At 39.2% G+C, this 19209-nt stretch overlaps 1 protein-coding gene across 1 annotated transcript in view; it reads right to left on the bottom strand.

The window, feature by feature from the left end:
• Nucleotides 1–19209, bottom strand: part of TSNARE1 (t-SNARE domain containing 1) — a gene marked incomplete at its 5' end in the record, with an annotated part of 308499 nt that overhangs the window by 52601 nt on the left and 236689 nt on the right. The window contains one exon of the mRNA XM_068155430.1: nt 3114–3229. Within this exon, the coding sequence (XP_068011531.1) occupies nt 3134–3229 (96 nt within the window). The remainder of the gene's footprint in view (nt 1–3113; nt 3230–19209) is intronic.

The following is a 19209-nucleotide window of genomic DNA, read 5'->3' as shown; positions in this document are numbered from 1 at the left end:
TCCAAATTGTCAAAAGGAGGAGGACACAGAAGGTCTATCTAGGTGAAGAAATCTTGACACTACACAAAGATGTTATTAAAGAAGGAACTTATTTCAGTCTCCTGCTGTGACACTGTCCTTTTAAATGGTTACTGATGTTGTGCCATAACATAAAAAAGAACAGCTGCAGTGTTGCTACAATATGAGCAATGTGACCCAAAAGTTCCTGGGCTATTTTCCTGAGGTGTCAGCAAACAAACGTACAGACATAAGTCCCCAGGAATTTCTCTGCATCTTCCGTAGATGCTCTTCTCCCTGTCAGACAAAACTGCCCCAAGGGAGCAGTGACATACTTATGTCAGGGGCCTCAACAGGCAGAAGTCAGGGCTCAGAGCTCTCCTGAACAGCTGGTCTCTCTGCATGCACTGAGCCAGCAGCCAGTGATGCCACAACTTCTTGAGAAACTCACAGGAAAAAGTGCTTTTAACTTTCTAAGACCCATAAAGTGATCTTTCCTGTGGAAGGAATGGGCTTGTCTGTCAAAGTCATGGCTGATTTATGGTGGGGAAAAAAAAAAGCAAGCCTTTTTTTTTCTGTTTGAGAAGAATAGTTGATTCAGTATCATTGCAGAAGTAGAAACTGGAATATACACACACAAAAGACAACGACTTTATATGTTAGTAATTCTAATGATCATCACGGATCATAGATACTAATGGCATCATTTATTTAACTCACTGAACAGTGACCTTCAGATTTCTCACCATGGCTCCACTCATGAAAGCCAAAGGAGCCTACCTTGAATGTCATGCAAATAGGATATACAGCAGTTCAGTGGGGTGGCTGGTGCTGTTTCTTTAGGCTCCTTACTGATCCAGCACAGAGCAAGCTCTTTGATGACATGTTAAATGGAAGTTCTGGGCAGTCATTACTAAATTTGGCTTTTTATTCAGTCATGTGTCCTGTGCCAATTGGAGTATTTTGTAACTAGTTCCCCAGCTTGCTTTTGCTTCCTTTTATTTCATCTGAATAGTCATGTAGAGCTGTTAGACATTAAAACCCAGCTGTTCTCTATCTCCCTAAAGTATGTAAGATAGTTTTATGTGAGATGCTTTGTTGAGGTAGTTGAAACTCTAAATCCACTGATATTTTAAAAATCCATTTGTGCTGTAATTCAGCATAGGGAAAAAAAAAAGTTCACTCAGGAGACAGAAATTCTGAAAATGTTCTGGTTTGGAAATCTTCAAAATATAAATGTGAAATCTGCTGCACACCATTTAGGGTCAGCCTAGATGAAGAACAGTTAATAACAATCAGTGTAGGTTTTTCCTACATTTGTACTGCTGCACAGTAACTCATGTTTCAGGAGCTTAATAGTTAATTTCTCAACTGGTGATGAAAAGTAGAGCATTACAGTTTCTCTAGGACCTTCATTATTATCTCCAGGTTCACTTTCCTCAAGACATGGATCTCTTAACAGAGGGTTAAGTCTAGCTTTCCAGTATTATTCCAAGAATATTTTGGTGCTCTGATTTTTTCCACTTCAGGAATTTAGATTATAATATGTCTAGATTTGGTCAACTGTTAGTGAGATTTGCAATTTCTAGTAGATAAGAATATTTAACTACATACAAAAGATATTTCATTCCATTATAGATTATCATGATGGATCACAGTCTCAATCCAGTTAACACAGAGTAAAACTAGACTAATACAACTAAAATTACGTAGCTGCTCTAGATTTAAATCAGCAGGACAGATCACTATCTGCACCTGAAAGGAATGTCTGTTGTGTAAAAGAGGGATGAAAATACATGTAGAATTTTTATCTGCATAAATGCATTAGAATATCCATATTCAAACAATCTAGAAATCCATCTCACAGATATCATCTTTATATCAGTGCTGGACAAACACCCAAATAAGTATGCAAGCACAGTAAAATATGTCCAGCTATTTCTCCAAGCCATAATGTTGAGTCCATGATCATCCTCATCCAAAACCACTGAGATGGTACTTGACATCCTTCAACAGATTTTTTTTCTTTCATAAATGTATACAAATTCTTCTTATGCCCTAATTTTGACATCTACAATGTAATGCCAGGAGGATGTCCAAAGCTTAAGGACAATTTTCATAAAGAGTTGTCTTTCTGTGATTGTTTTGAACCAATTCCTGCTAATTTCATTTGACAACAGCATGTGGAGAGAAGTCATGTTAGAGGTTAGTGACTTCATCCCATGGCAGTGGCAAGACAGACCTGGAATGCCAGAGCTCTTTGGGTGGTAGAAATTCTGTAAATCTGATAATCTCTCCTTGAATAATGGCTTGGAGACCTCCTAAAGAAGCAGACACCCAGAAATGTTTTGTAGCAGTCAGATTACCAGAAATAACTTATGAGTCATTCTGCTAGGAGAATGAGGCAAAACAAAAAGGGAAATAAAAACTTCTTTTGTGTCTTATGCTTTATATTTAAAGCACATTCTTTACAAAGAAAACACACTGTAGCTTAAACTCCACTAGTAGAATTAAAGTGCTTTTATGTCTCAGTTATCTTGGAAAAGTTACAGGCTAGTCACCCTACTACAGTGCAACATTCCTTTTAAGGATGGATCCAGAGGAAAGATAACCAGAAATCCCTTCTTGTTTTTGTTCATACTGCAAACTCCATTTGCTTGTCTTCCTGCTTCTCAGGAAGGTTTGGCTCCAGGGTTTCTTTGGAACATTTCAGAACATAGGTGTACTTTGGAACATTTCAGCATGTCTGTAAGATGTTGGACTGTGCCCAACTCTGCTTCAGTCTGAAATCTTTACCATTGTTTCTACATCTCTAATTCATGTGGATTTAGGATTTACTAAATGACATTGCTATAAGAGATATATAAAATAAAATAAAAAAAACTCACAGAGAAAAGGGTAATAAAATGTTCTGTTTGAATATCACCCTGGTTTACATTTAAGGATCCACTAAGGGTGTTATTTCTGAGCTCAAATATCCTTTAAAGAAAGTTATTTTCATAGGCCAGGCCAGAATCTGAAAACTAGGATAAATTTTTCTTACCCTAATCAGCTTCCTAAACTGACTCCCAATCATCTTACAGAGTATCATAAAAGATTTAGTTTAAGGCTTTTACCTGTGCAAACTGAAGCCAGATCAGTGCTTGACTGAGACTGTGATGATTATGACAATGAACAGCAGAGCAGCCAATGCAATAGAGAGAAGGCAGCACTTCCTCTTCCTGGCTCGTAGCTAAGAGAAGAAAGACAAAGAAATAAATATGCAAATGTTTAACATGAAGGTCAGGAGTTAATCCATGCTATGTTTCCATTGGTATTTGACTATTTGAAAGAATTTATGTTGTCTATTTTTGACTGACTCATCCGTCTGGACAATCCAGAATCTTCCTTTTCAGTGGTAATCTCCCTTAAACACAACCACCTTTTCTACATTACTTTCTTCCTGCTTAAGTCATTGTGTCACACTAAATTTCCACTCTGCACAGAGGGATGGACTTGGGCAGGGCTGTTCAATTTGGTTTTGGTCTGCAGGTGTCACATCTGCTTTCTGGTTGCCAGGAGAAGACCGCCTCCTGTAAGACAAAGAGGTCTCTCTCCACCCTGCTTTCCAATGAAATGTAGCCAAGGAATAAGGCAGGCTGTTTACAGTGTAGGCAAATATACCTTTGGTATTAACCACCCTGATCTTAGTCAAATTAAGATATGATAAAAGAGAGTCTATTAAAATGTTTAGTTCTGATGTCTATTTCTAGTTAAACCCATCAGCCTTCCCAGTGACCTCCACTGACATAGTATTTTTGCTTCCATTTTAAAATCTTTTGCAGACAGTTCAGTTCTTCTTCCCCCTTTTGAATGGATTTAAGAAGAGTGTTTTCATGATCCTGCAGTGTCAGTAATCCTCTTATCCAATACACACACACAAAAAAAGTAACTTCAATGAAACAGAGTGAAGTCAGCAATTTTCTCTGAGACCATATCAGCCAGTCCTCCAGCCACTAGACTTGATAACACCATCTTGACATGATAAACCAATTGCTGTCATCCAGAGTTCTTTACCTTTCTAACAACTGAAGCTGCACTCTCACTGAAGAGATTATGTTAATATTACTGCTGTTACCCACTTTTCTTTCCTTTCTTCTCCTCTCTGCTGTAATCAGCCCTCCCAGTCTGCCTTATGCCCTTTGCTACCTGGTTTACACCACATAGCATTTCCCATAGAGCCATGGTTCCCCAGCTCTTTTGTTCTACAGCTGTTTTGGCCTCTTATACTGCAAATAACAGGGGACTCATCTCTCACACTGTTGCTTCAAAGTTTAGTGCTTCATTCCCTCACAAATTTGTTTTGCTGTGCAGAGCTGGGATAGTGCTTCCAGCACTCAATTTTGATGCATGACCTGCCCTCTCCTCCATAATCAATCACCAACCAAACAGATGTTTTTCACTAAAGCATGGGTTTCCTGATAATTATTTTTTAACAAATTGAAATGCTGTGTTGTTTTGCCTCCATAAGCTGACAATCAGTGAGTCATCATAGGTCTCCATTTGCTTTTCAATTACTCTCACAGAAATGTTTTCTTTGGATTTGGGGGAAAAATGGTGCTTTAAGTACATTATTCCATATGCATGTGCTTAAAAAGATATTTTTGTCAGGAATGCTAGGAAGGCGTGTGCAATGGAACTCTACTCTCTCCCTCCCCAAACTCCTACTTGGAGGCAACCATTTCCTCACACTTTTTAACAGTTTACCATGACTCTTGGGGAAGAACATAGGTGCTTCAAGGCTACATACTTCTTTAACAAATGTTACCACACACAAAGTGATGTTTCCTCAAAGTGGCTCTGCACCTGCAGCCTTCATTTCTGGAGAGGTAGCTACAATGCACTCTGAAAGCTGAGCGCAGGAGCCAACAGGCCTGATATGTTCTCTTAACCCTGATTAATTACAAGCCAAACTGGGAAACCTCTGCTTAAAACTAAAGCCTGTCTTAAAACACCTAGATGTGCTTGCCCAGTTTCAAAATGCCAGAGACTTATTTTGGTCAGCAGAGGATGCTAATGGGTCATTTAGCCACAGCAGTACTCTCAAATACAAATGAGAGTTTCAAAGGTTGCACAGGGATCCCTTCAGATGGCTTTTCTATCAGTCCCTTTGCAGATAGATTCCTTTGGTTGGCTCTTTCTAGCATTGCAAAGTCCCATTCACTCTTATTTTGAACTTTATAGCCTCTCCCCTCTCCTCTTTCTTCTTGTTTTTAACCAGTATAAAATATAAAACTCCACTTTAAATAGACTAATCAGAGGGTAGGAGAGATGCAGCCAAGCGTGTATTTTGATACTTGGTTCACATTTTATGACCTTGTCCTAGCTGGTAAGTCAGGATAATGATTCCTGCTCTGTTTACAACATCTCTTAGTGGATTTAGTATTACTGTCCATCACAGCCATATAATCTCTATAATTCCTTCTTTCTTTACTTTATATTTCAATAAGGAAAATGGTCAGTTCTTCAAGTGCCTTTAGTCTCCAGTCATAAATCTGCACATGCTAGAGGAGCAGTAGAAACATAGCTTCTGAGCCCTGCCTGATCACACAACCTTTTCTAGCCACACTGAGGATGAGTGGCCATATTGCCCAGCTTCTTTGTGTCACTTGGGTGGAAAATTACTGACCTATGAGCAAAAGGCAGCAGTTTTTCCTCAAGGTACAGATGCACATGCTGCTTAGGAAGAGGCTATACAAGCATCCCTTCACACATGGCTTGACACCCCACTGAATTCACCAACCCTGCCCTGTGAAAAGGACAAGTCTGCATTTTGTTGAGCTCCTGCTCATATCAGAGGAGAAAGATGTTAGCACAGAGGAGGTTGCACAGGTTGTATTGTTCACAGGATAGGATCTGCAGACTGCAGTATGGGTACCCTCACCTAAGTAATACATGAATATACGCTAATAAACAGCATAAATAATAATATCATATATAACAAACTCTAGTTATTATCCTCAGTTTAGATTAACAGAACCTTAATTCCAAACTGAAATTAGAAGTAGTGTCTTAATACCACCTCATTATTGAAGGAAGTTGGGGGACACACAGAAACATATCTCTGTATGTTTAATAAGCCCAAGACACCCATGGAAGGACATCGACATCAGACAAGCAAGCAACATTCAAAGCTAGGAAATGCTAGAGTTTGTTTCCCAGATATGAATATACAGGTATTATTTTTACCCTTGCCTCTCAACCGGGGTCTCTGCCTTCTTCAGTAAACAGGCAATCACTATGTTATGTACATCATGTATGCTTATAAATTTTACTTGGTTTACTCCATTTTTCTTGGGATGACCATCTAAAGCCACACTCAGGTGGGACCAGGCAAACTTTTCACTTAACATAAAGATCCTAATTTTCCCCTGGGACTTCCATGACAGCAGAATCATATAATTAATACTTTCCATCTCAAGTATCAATGCAGTGATGGGTTTATATCCATCTTAAGCCAAAGAAGTGGAGACACATGCCATGGCTGGAAGTATAACCGATCTCAAGAGAATTCCAATTCTCCAAAGGGAAAATATAAAAAAGGAGGAAAAATTGTGATTCACAATGCCATCCGTGGAATGGAATGGACCAGGTTGGAAAAGACCTTTGAGATCATTGAGTCCAACCTATCATCCAACACTATCTAATGAACTAAACCATGACACCAAGCACCCCATCCAGTCTCTTCCTAAACACCAATCACCTCCAGTGATGGTGACTCCACTACCTCCCTGGGCAGCCCATTCCAATGGCCAATCACTCTCTCTATGAAGAACTTTTTCCTAACATCCAGCCTAAACCTCCCCTGGCACAGCTTGAGACTGTGTCCTCTTGTTCTGGTGCTGGTTGCCTGGGAGAATGAAGTTTAATCTATGCTTAACCATTTCCAAACCTGTAACAGGATCATTTCTCACCACAGCAAGTTCTTTACTGCCAGGAGACAGACACTACTAAGTTTCTGCCTCAAAATTAGTAGCTTCAGAACAGCAGAGACATAGCTACAGAAAGTTTCAGGAGAAAAGAAGAAAACCCTAACAAAAAAACTAAACCACCTGTAAAATGAATCATTTATTTTATGACATAATTCTTCAGGGAGCTTTGCATTTTTATAACATTTCCCACGCATCCAACTAATCCGCAGTTGATTTCACTCATCATTTTCCAGCTCTTTCTCCCCTCAACTGCTGAAGATCTGGTGGGTTTTTTCACACTGTGCATTAAAATTAATCATTATTCTCCTTTCCTGGGCTCCAGCACAGGAAGCTCTGAGGCAATATGACCTCCTCTTAGTTCCTGCAACCTACGCCCACAACTGGTTTCAGGACCAGTTGCAAGATCATCTTGCCCAGCACCTTCCACTTACACTTGAGACACGCTTAGCTGCTTAAGAGAGAAAAGATGTACCTAGGACTACTGACACAGCATAGTTATCGACAGCTGATACAAACTGAAGTTTTAAGGTGGTCTACCCAATTTCAAGGAAATATCAATAAAAAATGAGAGAATAAGGTTTGGGGTTTTTGTGTGTTTGGTTTTGGTTTTGTTCCCCGCCCCAAGATTTGGAGGCTTTGCCAAACACTCCTAGAGGTGACAAAAAGGTATGGCTGCTTTCTCCTTTTTTTTTTCCCCCTTTATAAATGGCAAGGCTCTGCTCACATATAGGAGGCACTAGAATTTAACAAAACCTCTTAAAAAACATGTTTCTCCTGGGAAAAAAAGCATTTCCCAAAACTCTATTTTGGAAAACACTGACTCCCTTTAATACTTCAAATTGGAGCATCTCAAAAGGCACAGAGAAATCAACACACCTAACAAAACTTCAAGCTGAATTTGGGACGAGTTTAAAGCTACCAACAATTTATTATCTTCTGCTAGAAAAACGTCTGACAAATAATTATAAGCAGTACTATCTGATTTCATTTTAATTATATTCATTTACCCTGAACCTTGAATGCTATGCTGGTGCACTGCTCTGGTTTTCACAGCTCCGGCCCAACCTGTTGTAAGCCCATTTCCCATAACACCTAGAATCTGTTGATTAAATTTGAGCTAATCTATTTTCATTGTACACATTTTCCCAAGATGAAAAGAATGCAGCATGGGCAAAAAAAAAAAAAACCTAGAGAAAGGAAAAAGTAAAGATCCCTAATCCTGTAGTAAGATGTAATGGCTTTTTATAGTTATTTTTGCTAGCCTCTCAGGGTTTTTTAGTAAAATGGTACAGGTAAAGAAATATTTTAATCCTGACAGGAGCTCTTTAAACACCCATGCAAAATAGGAGTGAAAAGCAGGGAAGGAATGAGCAAGGCTATTTAGGGACACAGCTAAGAAGCACTTTATATTTGCAGGCAAACTGGATGTGACTGAGCCGGCAAGAAGCCTTTCCCTCATTGTTTCATAAAAATAAGCTGCGAGCCATATTTTGCAGCCTAGAAGATATTTATTTCTTGAGGGTGAAATGTTGAAAGATATTTTAATTATGTCACAACAGATAGTTAAGTAATTAAAAACTATTAAAGCCCATTACAGCCCCAGGCCCAGAAAAGCAAGTTTCATCTTGGAAATTCCTAAGCAAATGCATTTACAAGGAGGAAGGAAATGTTTTCTTGCTAGGGATTCAGAAACCAGCAAGGCAAAGCATAAAGAATAGGGGAGGATAGATGAAACAGTTTTTCCTCTCTCTGTATATATAGAATAAAAAAAGAAATTCACATATGGAAAAGAAGTATCAAGCTTTTCCCCCCTCTATGGGTTGGTTACACAATAAGCTGCAAGGCAGGAAGGTGGAGATTTCACAACCACCTTTACTATGGAGGTGAACAGCCGTAGAAACAGGCATTTTATTTCAGGCAGGGTTCTGTACTAGAACAGTTGCTCTACTCTGGGAAGCTCAGAGCATATAACACTGCTTCAGAGTAAAGACAGACCCCCCAACTCCACAGTTGTGGCATGTCCTAGGTCTCCAGCAGGACGAAAAAATGGAATAAGTTGCCATCATTAGCTAAATTAATCTCCCAAGTTCTTGTTCCATCTCTTCCTCTTCTTAGCTCTTGGAACAGAATAAGGATGACGACAGAAGAGTAAGAGCATTGCTGAAGATGGCTGATTCAAGACCATGTCTCTGCCACTCCCTCCTGCAATACCAAATAATATAAGCAACTGACATACCCTAGGCTTTTCAGTTGTGTTGTACAGGCAAGAACCAGTCTCCTAGGAGAGAAGGTTCATTTTTTAGGAAGGAGAAAACTATCCTGTACTCACTAGTGAAAGGCTCAGTAACACCACTCATTTTTTACCTACAGAAACACTTATGTGTACTTTAAAATAACCAACAAATCATAAAGCATTTCCCAACAAAGCCAGGATTACAAGACTTTCTAAAAGTACATTTCCACTACTCCAGCAAAGAAACCAGTAAAGATTTATCTTCTATCGAGAATAGTTCTCTACTCTGCCCTAGTGAGGCCACATCTGAAATATTGTAACCAGTTCTGGACCCCTCAGTTCAAGGACAGAGAATTGCTTGAAAGAGGCCAGTACAGAGCCACAAAGAGGATTGAGGGAGTGGAGCATCTCCCTTACGAGGAAAGGCTGAGGGAGCTGGGGCTTTTTAGCTTGGAGGAGGCTGAGAGGTGACCTCATTCATGTGTATAAACATATGAAGGATGACTGCCAGGAGGACGGAGCCAGGCTCTTCTCCTTGATGGGTTTAAGGTGGCACATAGGAGGTGTCACATGAACATAAGGAAAACATTTTTCACTGTGAGGGTGACAAGACACTGTAATGGACTTCCCGGAGAGGTTGTGGAGTCTCCTTCTCTGGAGACATTCAATACCTGCCTGGATGCATTCCTGTGTTACCTACTCTAGGTGATCCTGCTATGACAGGGCAGGAGGTCCCTTCCAGCCCCTAAGGTTTTGTGATTCTGTGATCTATTTCCTGCAAACCCATCCAGGAAATAAAAGCCCAAAACGGTTGAATTTAGAAACCACACAATAATTGCCTCCAGTTATCAGGTCAGGTCCTTTTAAGGGCCTCTGCTGGGCAATGAAAACCCACCTTGATTAATTTTCAAGTACTGTTCCCTTCACTGTAAGATTAACAAATCTGTTTGACATAAAATGGTACACTTTATATGCAAATCTCTGTAGAGAGAGTTTTGTGGCATTAAAGAGCTTCATACAATTTTGTTCACCCTGCCCTCAGAGGTCATTTGGAATTGCACAAAAACATTTGTCTATGCCCTTAATATGCATTTTGAAAGCTAATTTGAGGTCTGCTGGATGGAGAGACCAGGTCCTTAATTACGTTTGGACGTGTTTATACCGAGATTGTATTACGAATCTCAAACTACTGTCATTCAAATATACCCCAGCAGAAACTCTGCTGAAGGTTGTGGAGTCCTCAGGAGGGAAAAAAAAGGAAATACTGGAGCAACATGGCAGAAAATCAGACCTTGTAGATGTCTGTTTACCCCCAAGCATTATATAAACATACAGAAGGAAAAACAGCCCCCTCACACTTGTACTGGTGTTTTCATCATTATTTTGTTTTATATTCCATTTACACTGACAAGATCTCTCAGCTCAGACATACACAATCATCTCTGATAAGGGAGTAAACACACTGTGTTATTGCAGTGGAAGTGAGAAATATGACCTTTAGCGTGTGTACAAATTAAAATGCACTGACCAAATTTGGTGACCTTTATGGTAAAGCTTCCTTATAGAGTAACAATGAATTCACTATTAAATATCACTGCTTCTGCAGACAAGCTGCAAAAGGCCAATAATATTATTAAGCACTTTTGCTGTTTTTAAACAAGACAGAAGCAGACAAGTTGCATGTGAGTAAAACCTACAAGATAAGGGAGCAGAGGAAAAGGCTGGCCCACAGCAGCAGGGAAATAGCACTTGGCTCTGACATGTTGGTTTTGTGCCTTTACTTTCTGGCTTTTTTCAAACTTTCCCTTATGACACCAGGAGGAGGTTGGTCTCTTCTCCCAGACAACCAGCACCAGAACAAGAGGACACAGTCTCAAGCTGCACCAGGGGAAGTTTAGGCTCAAGGTGAGGAGAAAGCTCTTCACTGAAAGAGTTGTTAGCCATTGGAATGGGCTGCCCAGGGAGGTGGTGGAGTCACTATCCCTGGAGGTGTTCAAGAAGGGATTGGACGTGGCACTTGGTGCCATGGTCTAGTCATGAAGTCTGTGGTGATGGGTTGGACTCAGTGATCTTTGAGGTCTCTTCCAACCTTGGTGATTCTGTGACACTGCTTCATGAATTCTGCAGACTCTTCCAATTCTCCATAAGTCTATAATTCTCTTATTAATTTATTTTCTTTGACCATACCCCAGGTGAAGCCAACTGCCATCTATAACTTTGGTTCCTCAGCATATCCTCTTGTAAGGCTATTTTCTGCCACACAATTATTTGGTCAAAGATAACCATTCAGGTTTACATTTTGCATGCCTGCTATCTACCTCTAGCCATTTAATTTTAAGGAAAATATTACAATAAACAAGCAAACAAAAAATCCCTACCGCAAACAATGTCTAAGTGTTCCATCTTTTCTCTGAAGCCTCCATGCTTTGGTGGAGAAATAATCTTATCCTGTTAGTGAGGGTGCATTTTTTAGTGTTACTAGGAGATCTGGCTCATTTTGTGAAAGGTATGACTTCTCTCACACCCTAGCTGATGCGATGCTAAGACTCTACACACAGATTTAGCTGCTACATTTTCTAGCTTCAGAATACTTGAACTAGCCATATTGATATTCCCTTGTTTTTTTTAATGGCTGAGACATCATTTGTAATAACACATGATAATGGCTTACATTTCTATCATGCCTTTTAAGGCAGCAGGATTCTAAAGTGATTTACAAATTCACTATTAAGAGGATTATTTTTTTCTCAGCCTTGGAATGAATTGACCTACCTCTGGCAGCTGTTTAAATGCTACACAAAAAAAATCCAGCCAGAAGTTTAAAGCAGGTAATGACTATTGTGTGAACCTGAAACACCAGAGAGCCTGCATTTTCCCAAAGCAGCATTTGCCCAAGGGAACAAAACAAATGCCCTTATACTTTTGCATAAACACAGAATCACAGAATGTTAGGAATTGAAAGGGGATCACCTAGTCCAACCCCCCTGATAAGGCAGGTTCACTGAGAGCAGGCTGTCCAGGATCATGCCAAGGCAGGTTTTGAGTATCTCCAGATAAACACTCCACAACCTCTCTTGGGCAGCCTGTTCCAGCACTCTGTCATACTCAAATTGAGGAAATTTTTCCTCACATTGAGATGGAACCTTGAGACATTCAACAGCCCAACACAGTCAGACTGAGAGAGACCTGAACTCCTCCAACAATTCAAACCCAGAAACACAGCTGCAAAGGAGCAGAGGAGAGAGAAAATGATCTAACCACATTAAAGCTGTGCTGTGCTCAAACTCTTCTTCCTGAGCAGTATTAATTAGAATGATTATATTATCTTAGGAACAGGACTACTCGGCCGGGTTAGAAATTACAACCTTTGGGTCCCCAAGTTGCTGATCTCAACCCTTTGAGCCCAGCAGTTCAGCCAGCTTTCAACCTACCTCACTAACCTATTCTAAATATCTTCACTTATTCTAAAAGGGAGCAGTTCAGAACAATTTAATTGCAGAACCACCTGAAGAAAGATTTGGCTCATTTTCTGTCCTGTAAAATGCTTGGGCTTCCCAAGTTGGCTCCTTATACCAATAACAACTAGACTGAACTTTGCATGAACCAGAAGCAAGGAAACTATGTAGCCTGGCTCAACTTCATTGATGTTAATGGAACTACTCCAGTATACTCTTAGGAGATTCTGGTCTAAAGGAGTTCATGTCTTCTGGGTACCATGTCTGTGGCTATATGCAATATTTTTATTTGAAAACTCAAATAAAAATAAAATGCTTTGCAAATTGAGGAGCATCAGCCATACAGGACCTTCAAACCATTCTCAAGCAAATGCAAGTGTCAGATAAAGAACACCAAGGCACTACTGGAGGTAGAGGAAAAATCATACGACAATATTTTTCACACTGGGACTAAAAGAAAGGTGTGCTTTTTGGTTTTTAATCTTCAAAACACAATGTTCTTGAACTAAGGTTAGCCTTCAAATCTCAGCAGAAATTAAGACAAATTACCCTCTGTGTAAGTTTTCAAGCAGACCAAAGAGCAAATTGAAGGTTTAAACTGGTCTAATTCTATCACCAGAAGGCAGCTAGCTGTGCATATAAACATCAGTCAATACATTAAAGATCCACACAAAAGCTCCTCTCAGCCCTATGAATCATAAATAAAACCAGTTTTTGGAAGAGGTGCCAGGAGGTCCTGTGCCATCAACACCTCAGAAAGTCAGTGTTAGGAGCTGATGAATCTCCAAAGTGGAAAATGTCACAGAACTACAACAGGCAGCATTCTCTGTTTGCATTTTCCTTAGACCAACTGACAGGATTGAAAAACAACCCAAAAAAGCAGGAAAGAATTGTGCTACTTGTTTAAAAGTCTATTTTTGTTTCTTTGCTAGGCTCTTTAATACAGGACATTCTCTCTTACAAACTTTGACTACTATCTCTGGATCATCATTTAACAATAACAAGATTAAAGGAATGTTTCTTAAAAAGGAAACCTCAAAAGAATCATCAAGTTTTTGCAACCAAGGATATTACTAAAGCTCAAGACTGATTCTTCCTCCTAGGCATGCTATGTTTCACCAGTTTACAAGCATCCACCATGTCACTGCTGCTCCTTTGCGGTATGCAGACTACTTGGGAGCAAAGTGCTAAGTAAAAGTGAGTAAATTAAATCAAGACCGAGAATGAAAACCTTTATTGGAAAAAGCAACTAAAGGAATGCACATCTCCACACTTTTCCTAACACAGCTTAGTTTTACAGGCAGACTAAAAGCTATTTTACAGCTTCTTAACCCTACAAATACCCCTATGTGGGTCTTCATCTGTTCAAAGTAGCTCTCATAGAGACAAGTCTTAAATAACTTCAAAAGGAGCATCAATAAAGGACAAAAAGGTATTTCCTTTCAACTACTTACTAATGTCTGTCACAAGAACACCACACATCTAATGTAACATTGTGAAACTAAGGGGAAACAAACAGTGCCTCCACATCCTTTTACTGGGTAAGACAGAATTAAATTTGAGGCAGCATGGTTTTCTGTAGAAGCCATGCTGAATTGGTTAGGCTAGCAAAATTCCTGGCCTAAGCTTTTGTTTAAATCCAAACAAGCTCTTCAAGGTTTGAATAGTATTTTTACTCTCTGATATTTTTTTTCATTTTCACATTGGCTTATGAGCTTTCAGTTGTCTGATGGATTAAATGCACAAATGCCAGAAGGGAGCCTGAGTTGATACTGAACTTCTCCCTCTATGAGAAAGCACAAAATATTGGAAAATTTTGTGTGAGAGAGTATTCTCCTGAGGTTTTCTGCTCAGTTTTGCAGATGGAGATCCAGGGAAAGTCAAACAAAGAGCAGAGCTCAGGACTTGTAAGAAAATCATTCAAATATAAAACCTCAAAAAAAAAAAAAGCCATCTTAAAATAGCAAGCAATGTGAAGAACTGTACAGGCAGACAGAGCATCTATGCCTTCTTTTCTCATTAAATTATTTTGTGGTCTTTCATAAGTCATTTAACTTCTTTGTTCTTCAATTTACTGTTTTATGAGTTTAGGGATGTTACTTGATTAAATAGAACAAAAGCAGGGACACCTGTGATGATGGATTTCATTATTTGCTAGGATCAACAGACAAGCACTTTTGGGTTTTTTTAATAACCAGTTTGTATGTGAAGGGTTTTTTTGTTTGTTTGTTTTAGGTAAACCAGTCCAGCAATCTCTAGGGTTAGAAGCTTTAACATCTTCCTGGATGACAGCACTTCTCTTTAATTATGTAGTCAATAGAGGACGAGTATAGCACCGGAGCTCATAATGCAGAGGAATGAAATATAGTCATTTCCTTCACCTCTCAACCAACCATTTGAATCTCTCTGCAGCAGTATCCTTAAATACATGTCCCAATCCTTATTTTACTCTGAACTAAGCTAAGGTGAACAATGTATGATACAAAAGCCAGAATAAGCATAGGTCTAACCATTTTATTGTTCATTAGTTCCCAACAATAAGACAGTGTTCAGAAACATGCTGCCATCAAAGCTGTGCATTTCCTGCATCTATGTCAAAACCCTTGTGCATTTACAAGTAGAAATGGATTCTGGATAAAAGAGATCATTGTTAGAAATAATGGAGTATCAGCATTCCTTCACAAATGACCCTGGATTCTGACCTCGTTGGCTAAAATCATAAACTCCAGGTCTAGGCACAGTCTAGGCAGCACTGCCAACACAGAGGAGTTTTTATGTGAAGTGTGTAGCAATAATTTGACTGATAGACAACATAACAGGGCTCTGTGAATGTCACAAAGCACACTGCCAACAGTCTACCCTACAAAGCACATCCATTACTAGCAGCAATGAGAGGACTGCAAAGGAAAGAATTAAATGATATTATGCATTTTTAAAGGCAAAAATAATTTTCATGTTTGAGTTTCATCTGGCTGAAAGGATGGAAGAGGGCAGAAAGGTACTAAGTGTATTAAATCTACCGTATCTTTGCACGTATGTGCATGATTTCTGTCATTATGCTAATTTGTAGCCAGTCTGCAAGAAGTTGGCATTACAAAGTAGGTCTACACCATCCGTTTATGCTGTTAAAGGAAAAACAGTCTGTAAACACTTCCCTCAGTGAACAGGCCAGCAGAGAGATGTGCTTATCCAGCATGGTATAAACAGGGGCATTTAGCCAAAAAATAATATATCACTCAACTATAACCAACTTTAAGTCAAGGAAAAGAAATTTCAGTTACATACAATCTAAAGAAATCATTGTAGAGATGGACAGGCAAAAAGATTAATAAACTGTTCAACCAGGCTGAGTTTAAAATGTTTTTATGTGGTCCAGATCTTCATGATATGGTTTTCTTAAAGATATGCTGCTAAGAAGATGAGGATAATAACGAGGTTTCAGGATAAGGCTTATGTAAAAGTCCTCTTCAAGTCCTGGAAACTGAACTGAATGACTGGTTTGAAGCTCGGAAAAAGTTTCTAAAGTAGTTCTGAGCACTTCTACTTAAACCAAAACCTCCATGGGAGATTATGCACTGGTGCTATTTGGAGAACAATTCAAAGGCAGGGATCTCCAAGGAGGTCCAGCTTGTGGCGCTTTTTGAGGTTGACATTCAGGAGACCAGATATTTTTAAAGACTCTGGAGAAGTGAAGGGAACCTCTGAACTTGCTAAGTGTCCCAGCTTTTTTTACATGCAGCTGATCAAAGCTTTTAACTCTCTATTACTTTTTTTCCCTGGCATCTATGACAAGAGCTTAAATAGCTGAGCCCCACATGGGAAAGAAAAAACCACCATATAGATATCTGTATGGGGGTGTGTATATTTTCCCCTTTCTGCTTGTTTAAGCCTCTGTACTTAACATATTAATCTACTGAGTTTAACTTTTTAATGCTAGCTCCTTTAAGTCATTAGAGCTCCCTTTTTCATCATAATCCTCTTATTTGGTAATCAGTCTGACTCTGACTTATTTTTTTAAAAGATGTTCTAAAGTTTCTGGTGGAGATCAAGGAAAGTTCTCTCTTGCTCTACTTCACAAACTCCAACTTATTACTAGTCAGTGGTTTAGTGGAACACTCAGGCTACAGTTGTTTTGTGGCACTTTATTTCTTGTATTGCCCTTTATGAATTGAAATGTTATTTCACTTTTAAATGCATTATGGCAGTTGAAAGGCAAGCAGCAGAGAGCTAGAGCAGTTAAAACAGATGTGGGAAAGATCCTAACAGCTACTGTAATGTGCTTCAACTGGAAGAACCACCAACAGACTCTTTAGTGAGTCATTCCTAAAATTGGTCATAACGCATTCCTTAACGCTCTTAATTATTTGCAATGTAAGACTGTCTTTGCACAAGAGATCTGAGAACACAAGCACCACTCAGGACACCAGGCAGATGCTACATAGCAAGCGACAAACTCCCATTCACCGCTGACTCAAGTTTCTATTTCTAAAGATAAATAAACTCACCTCTCACCATTACCAGCCTTCCTGCTGTTCACTATATCTACTTCAAAAGGCAGACAAATCAATAATGCAGAGCAAAATCATAACCCAGTTCAAATGTATCAAACACAAGTTCTCACAATCCCTTTGCAAAGTCAAAGTCACTGAAGCAATGGGCAACAGATTCTTAACAGCAGTTTAACAGCTCTACTACTCCTTCTGTGATCTTTCAAGCCTTATTTAAAGATAGGACTGCATTTATCCACCTCAGCAAAATGCTGTAGACAGCAGGCTGCTTACCCTTCTTTCTCAAATGTAACACTCAGTGGGAGAGGAAAAACACAAAGAAATTAAGTCAGCATAAGGGCAGTCCCACATCAACTAATCTCTGCAGTGAATTAATTAAACAATTATATTAGCCAAGCCTTCACTTGTGACATGGCAGAGCTGACATTAATTGGGCCACAATCAAGATAGTAATTCAGGTTAATTGGATTTCCACTGTCAGCAGCTATCAGCTTGTTTCAATATGTTGCTGTCATTTAAGAATAATTAATCATGGATGACTTTATTGGATGGCACTGGTTGACAGCTGATGGTGCGGTGATGCTTGAAAAAGTTGGTGATTGCTGTAGGCCTACTCAATAAGAAAGTTGGTTTCCGTCGTAGAGATCATTCTACTATCACCCCATGTTGAGACCCAAAATGTGCTACATAAAGTGTTGAGTGGTATTTGCTGACTCCTGCACACATGCAGAGAGAAAGAAACAGCCATTCCCATTGAAACAGCACTGCAAAAGGTCAGATGCATGTGCATGTTCCACCGCAGCCTTCAGGCACACAGTTATTGTTTGGTTATTGCTACAGCAACAAAGGATTCAATAATACAACAGCTCACATGCTGTAAGAGCTGAAATGCCAAGCTTGATCTAGTGTTATTTGCTTTCCTCCATTCATAATAGGCCATTACTTTGGTTAACATCTGATAATGTAATTTATTCTATCTATGGCCAGAATGTCTGCAAAAATGGTAAGGAACTTACAAAGCTAAGTCTTTATTTATTAGTAAGTTGGGGAGGAGGGGAAAGAAAAAAAAATAATGAGATGAATCTGTTGTGGGTAAGTGTGGGGTGGGGAAGCTAAAAATTAAAGTATAAAATGGAAATATTTTAGAGTGTTCCATAAGGAGTAGTAGGGATACATTATATTTTTTAACAGAAAAAGCAATTTAAACTTCAGGAAAGAAAACCCCCTAACACCAGTTCTATTAGACTATGTAATTATTCCCCAAGGGGTAAAATGTACATATATATTTAAAATTAAAGCACAGTTTTAGATTATTCATGACAAGAGTGCTAAAAAATCATATCAGAAGTGGCAACACTACTTTGATAGCTGGACGGGAATAAGATGAATTTATTCTGTAACTTCCAGAAACCAGTTCTAGATGAGTGGAGTACACAGAATCAAAGTTCTCAAGGAAAATCAGACCCCATAGCTGATGAATTTGGCTCCCTCTGTTTGAGTAAAACACTGGGCAGAACTGCATGTGCACTACACAAGTAACAAAGCACCAATTATGACTTTTGAAGATATTTTCTTGCTGTCAACCCAAGAAGCCTGATTAGGTAGAAGCATCCCTTAACCAAAATAGGAGAGAATAACTCATTTATGACCTCTTTTTCAGAGTAGGTCTGACAGGTGAGCAACACACATGAAGTCCATATCCTGTGGGGACTTCAAATCAGTGAATCTCTCCAGCTTTTTACCTTCAGGTATAGCCAAGACCTTGTCACCTCCTTTGTCTTATTTTCATGGGAAATTCTCAATTTCAGAACATGCTTCTCTGTTAGGATGCAAATACAGTAGTATTTGCCGTATACAGAGGTATACAGAAGGATCCTTGATGAAATCCAACCTAATTGGGGTGCTAGGCAAAAACATCTAAATCATACAATCGTAGAATGGTTTGGGTTAGAAGGGACCTTAAAGATAATAATAATAGAATAGAATAATAATAGAATAATAAACCAGGTTGGAAGAGACCTTCAAGATCATCGTCATCCAGTTCC

This window comes from Melanerpes formicivorus, unplaced genomic scaffold (genome assembly GCF_026170545.1).
Source record: "Melanerpes formicivorus ecotype bairdi unplaced genomic scaffold, bMelFor1.0.p_v2 SCAF_32, whole genome shotgun sequence".
Classification (NCBI taxonomy): domain Eukaryota; kingdom Metazoa; phylum Chordata; class Aves; order Piciformes; family Picidae; genus Melanerpes; species Melanerpes formicivorus.
The sequence above is the reverse complement of the archived record's forward strand: the minus strand, read 5'-3'. Positions and strand labels throughout refer to the sequence as shown.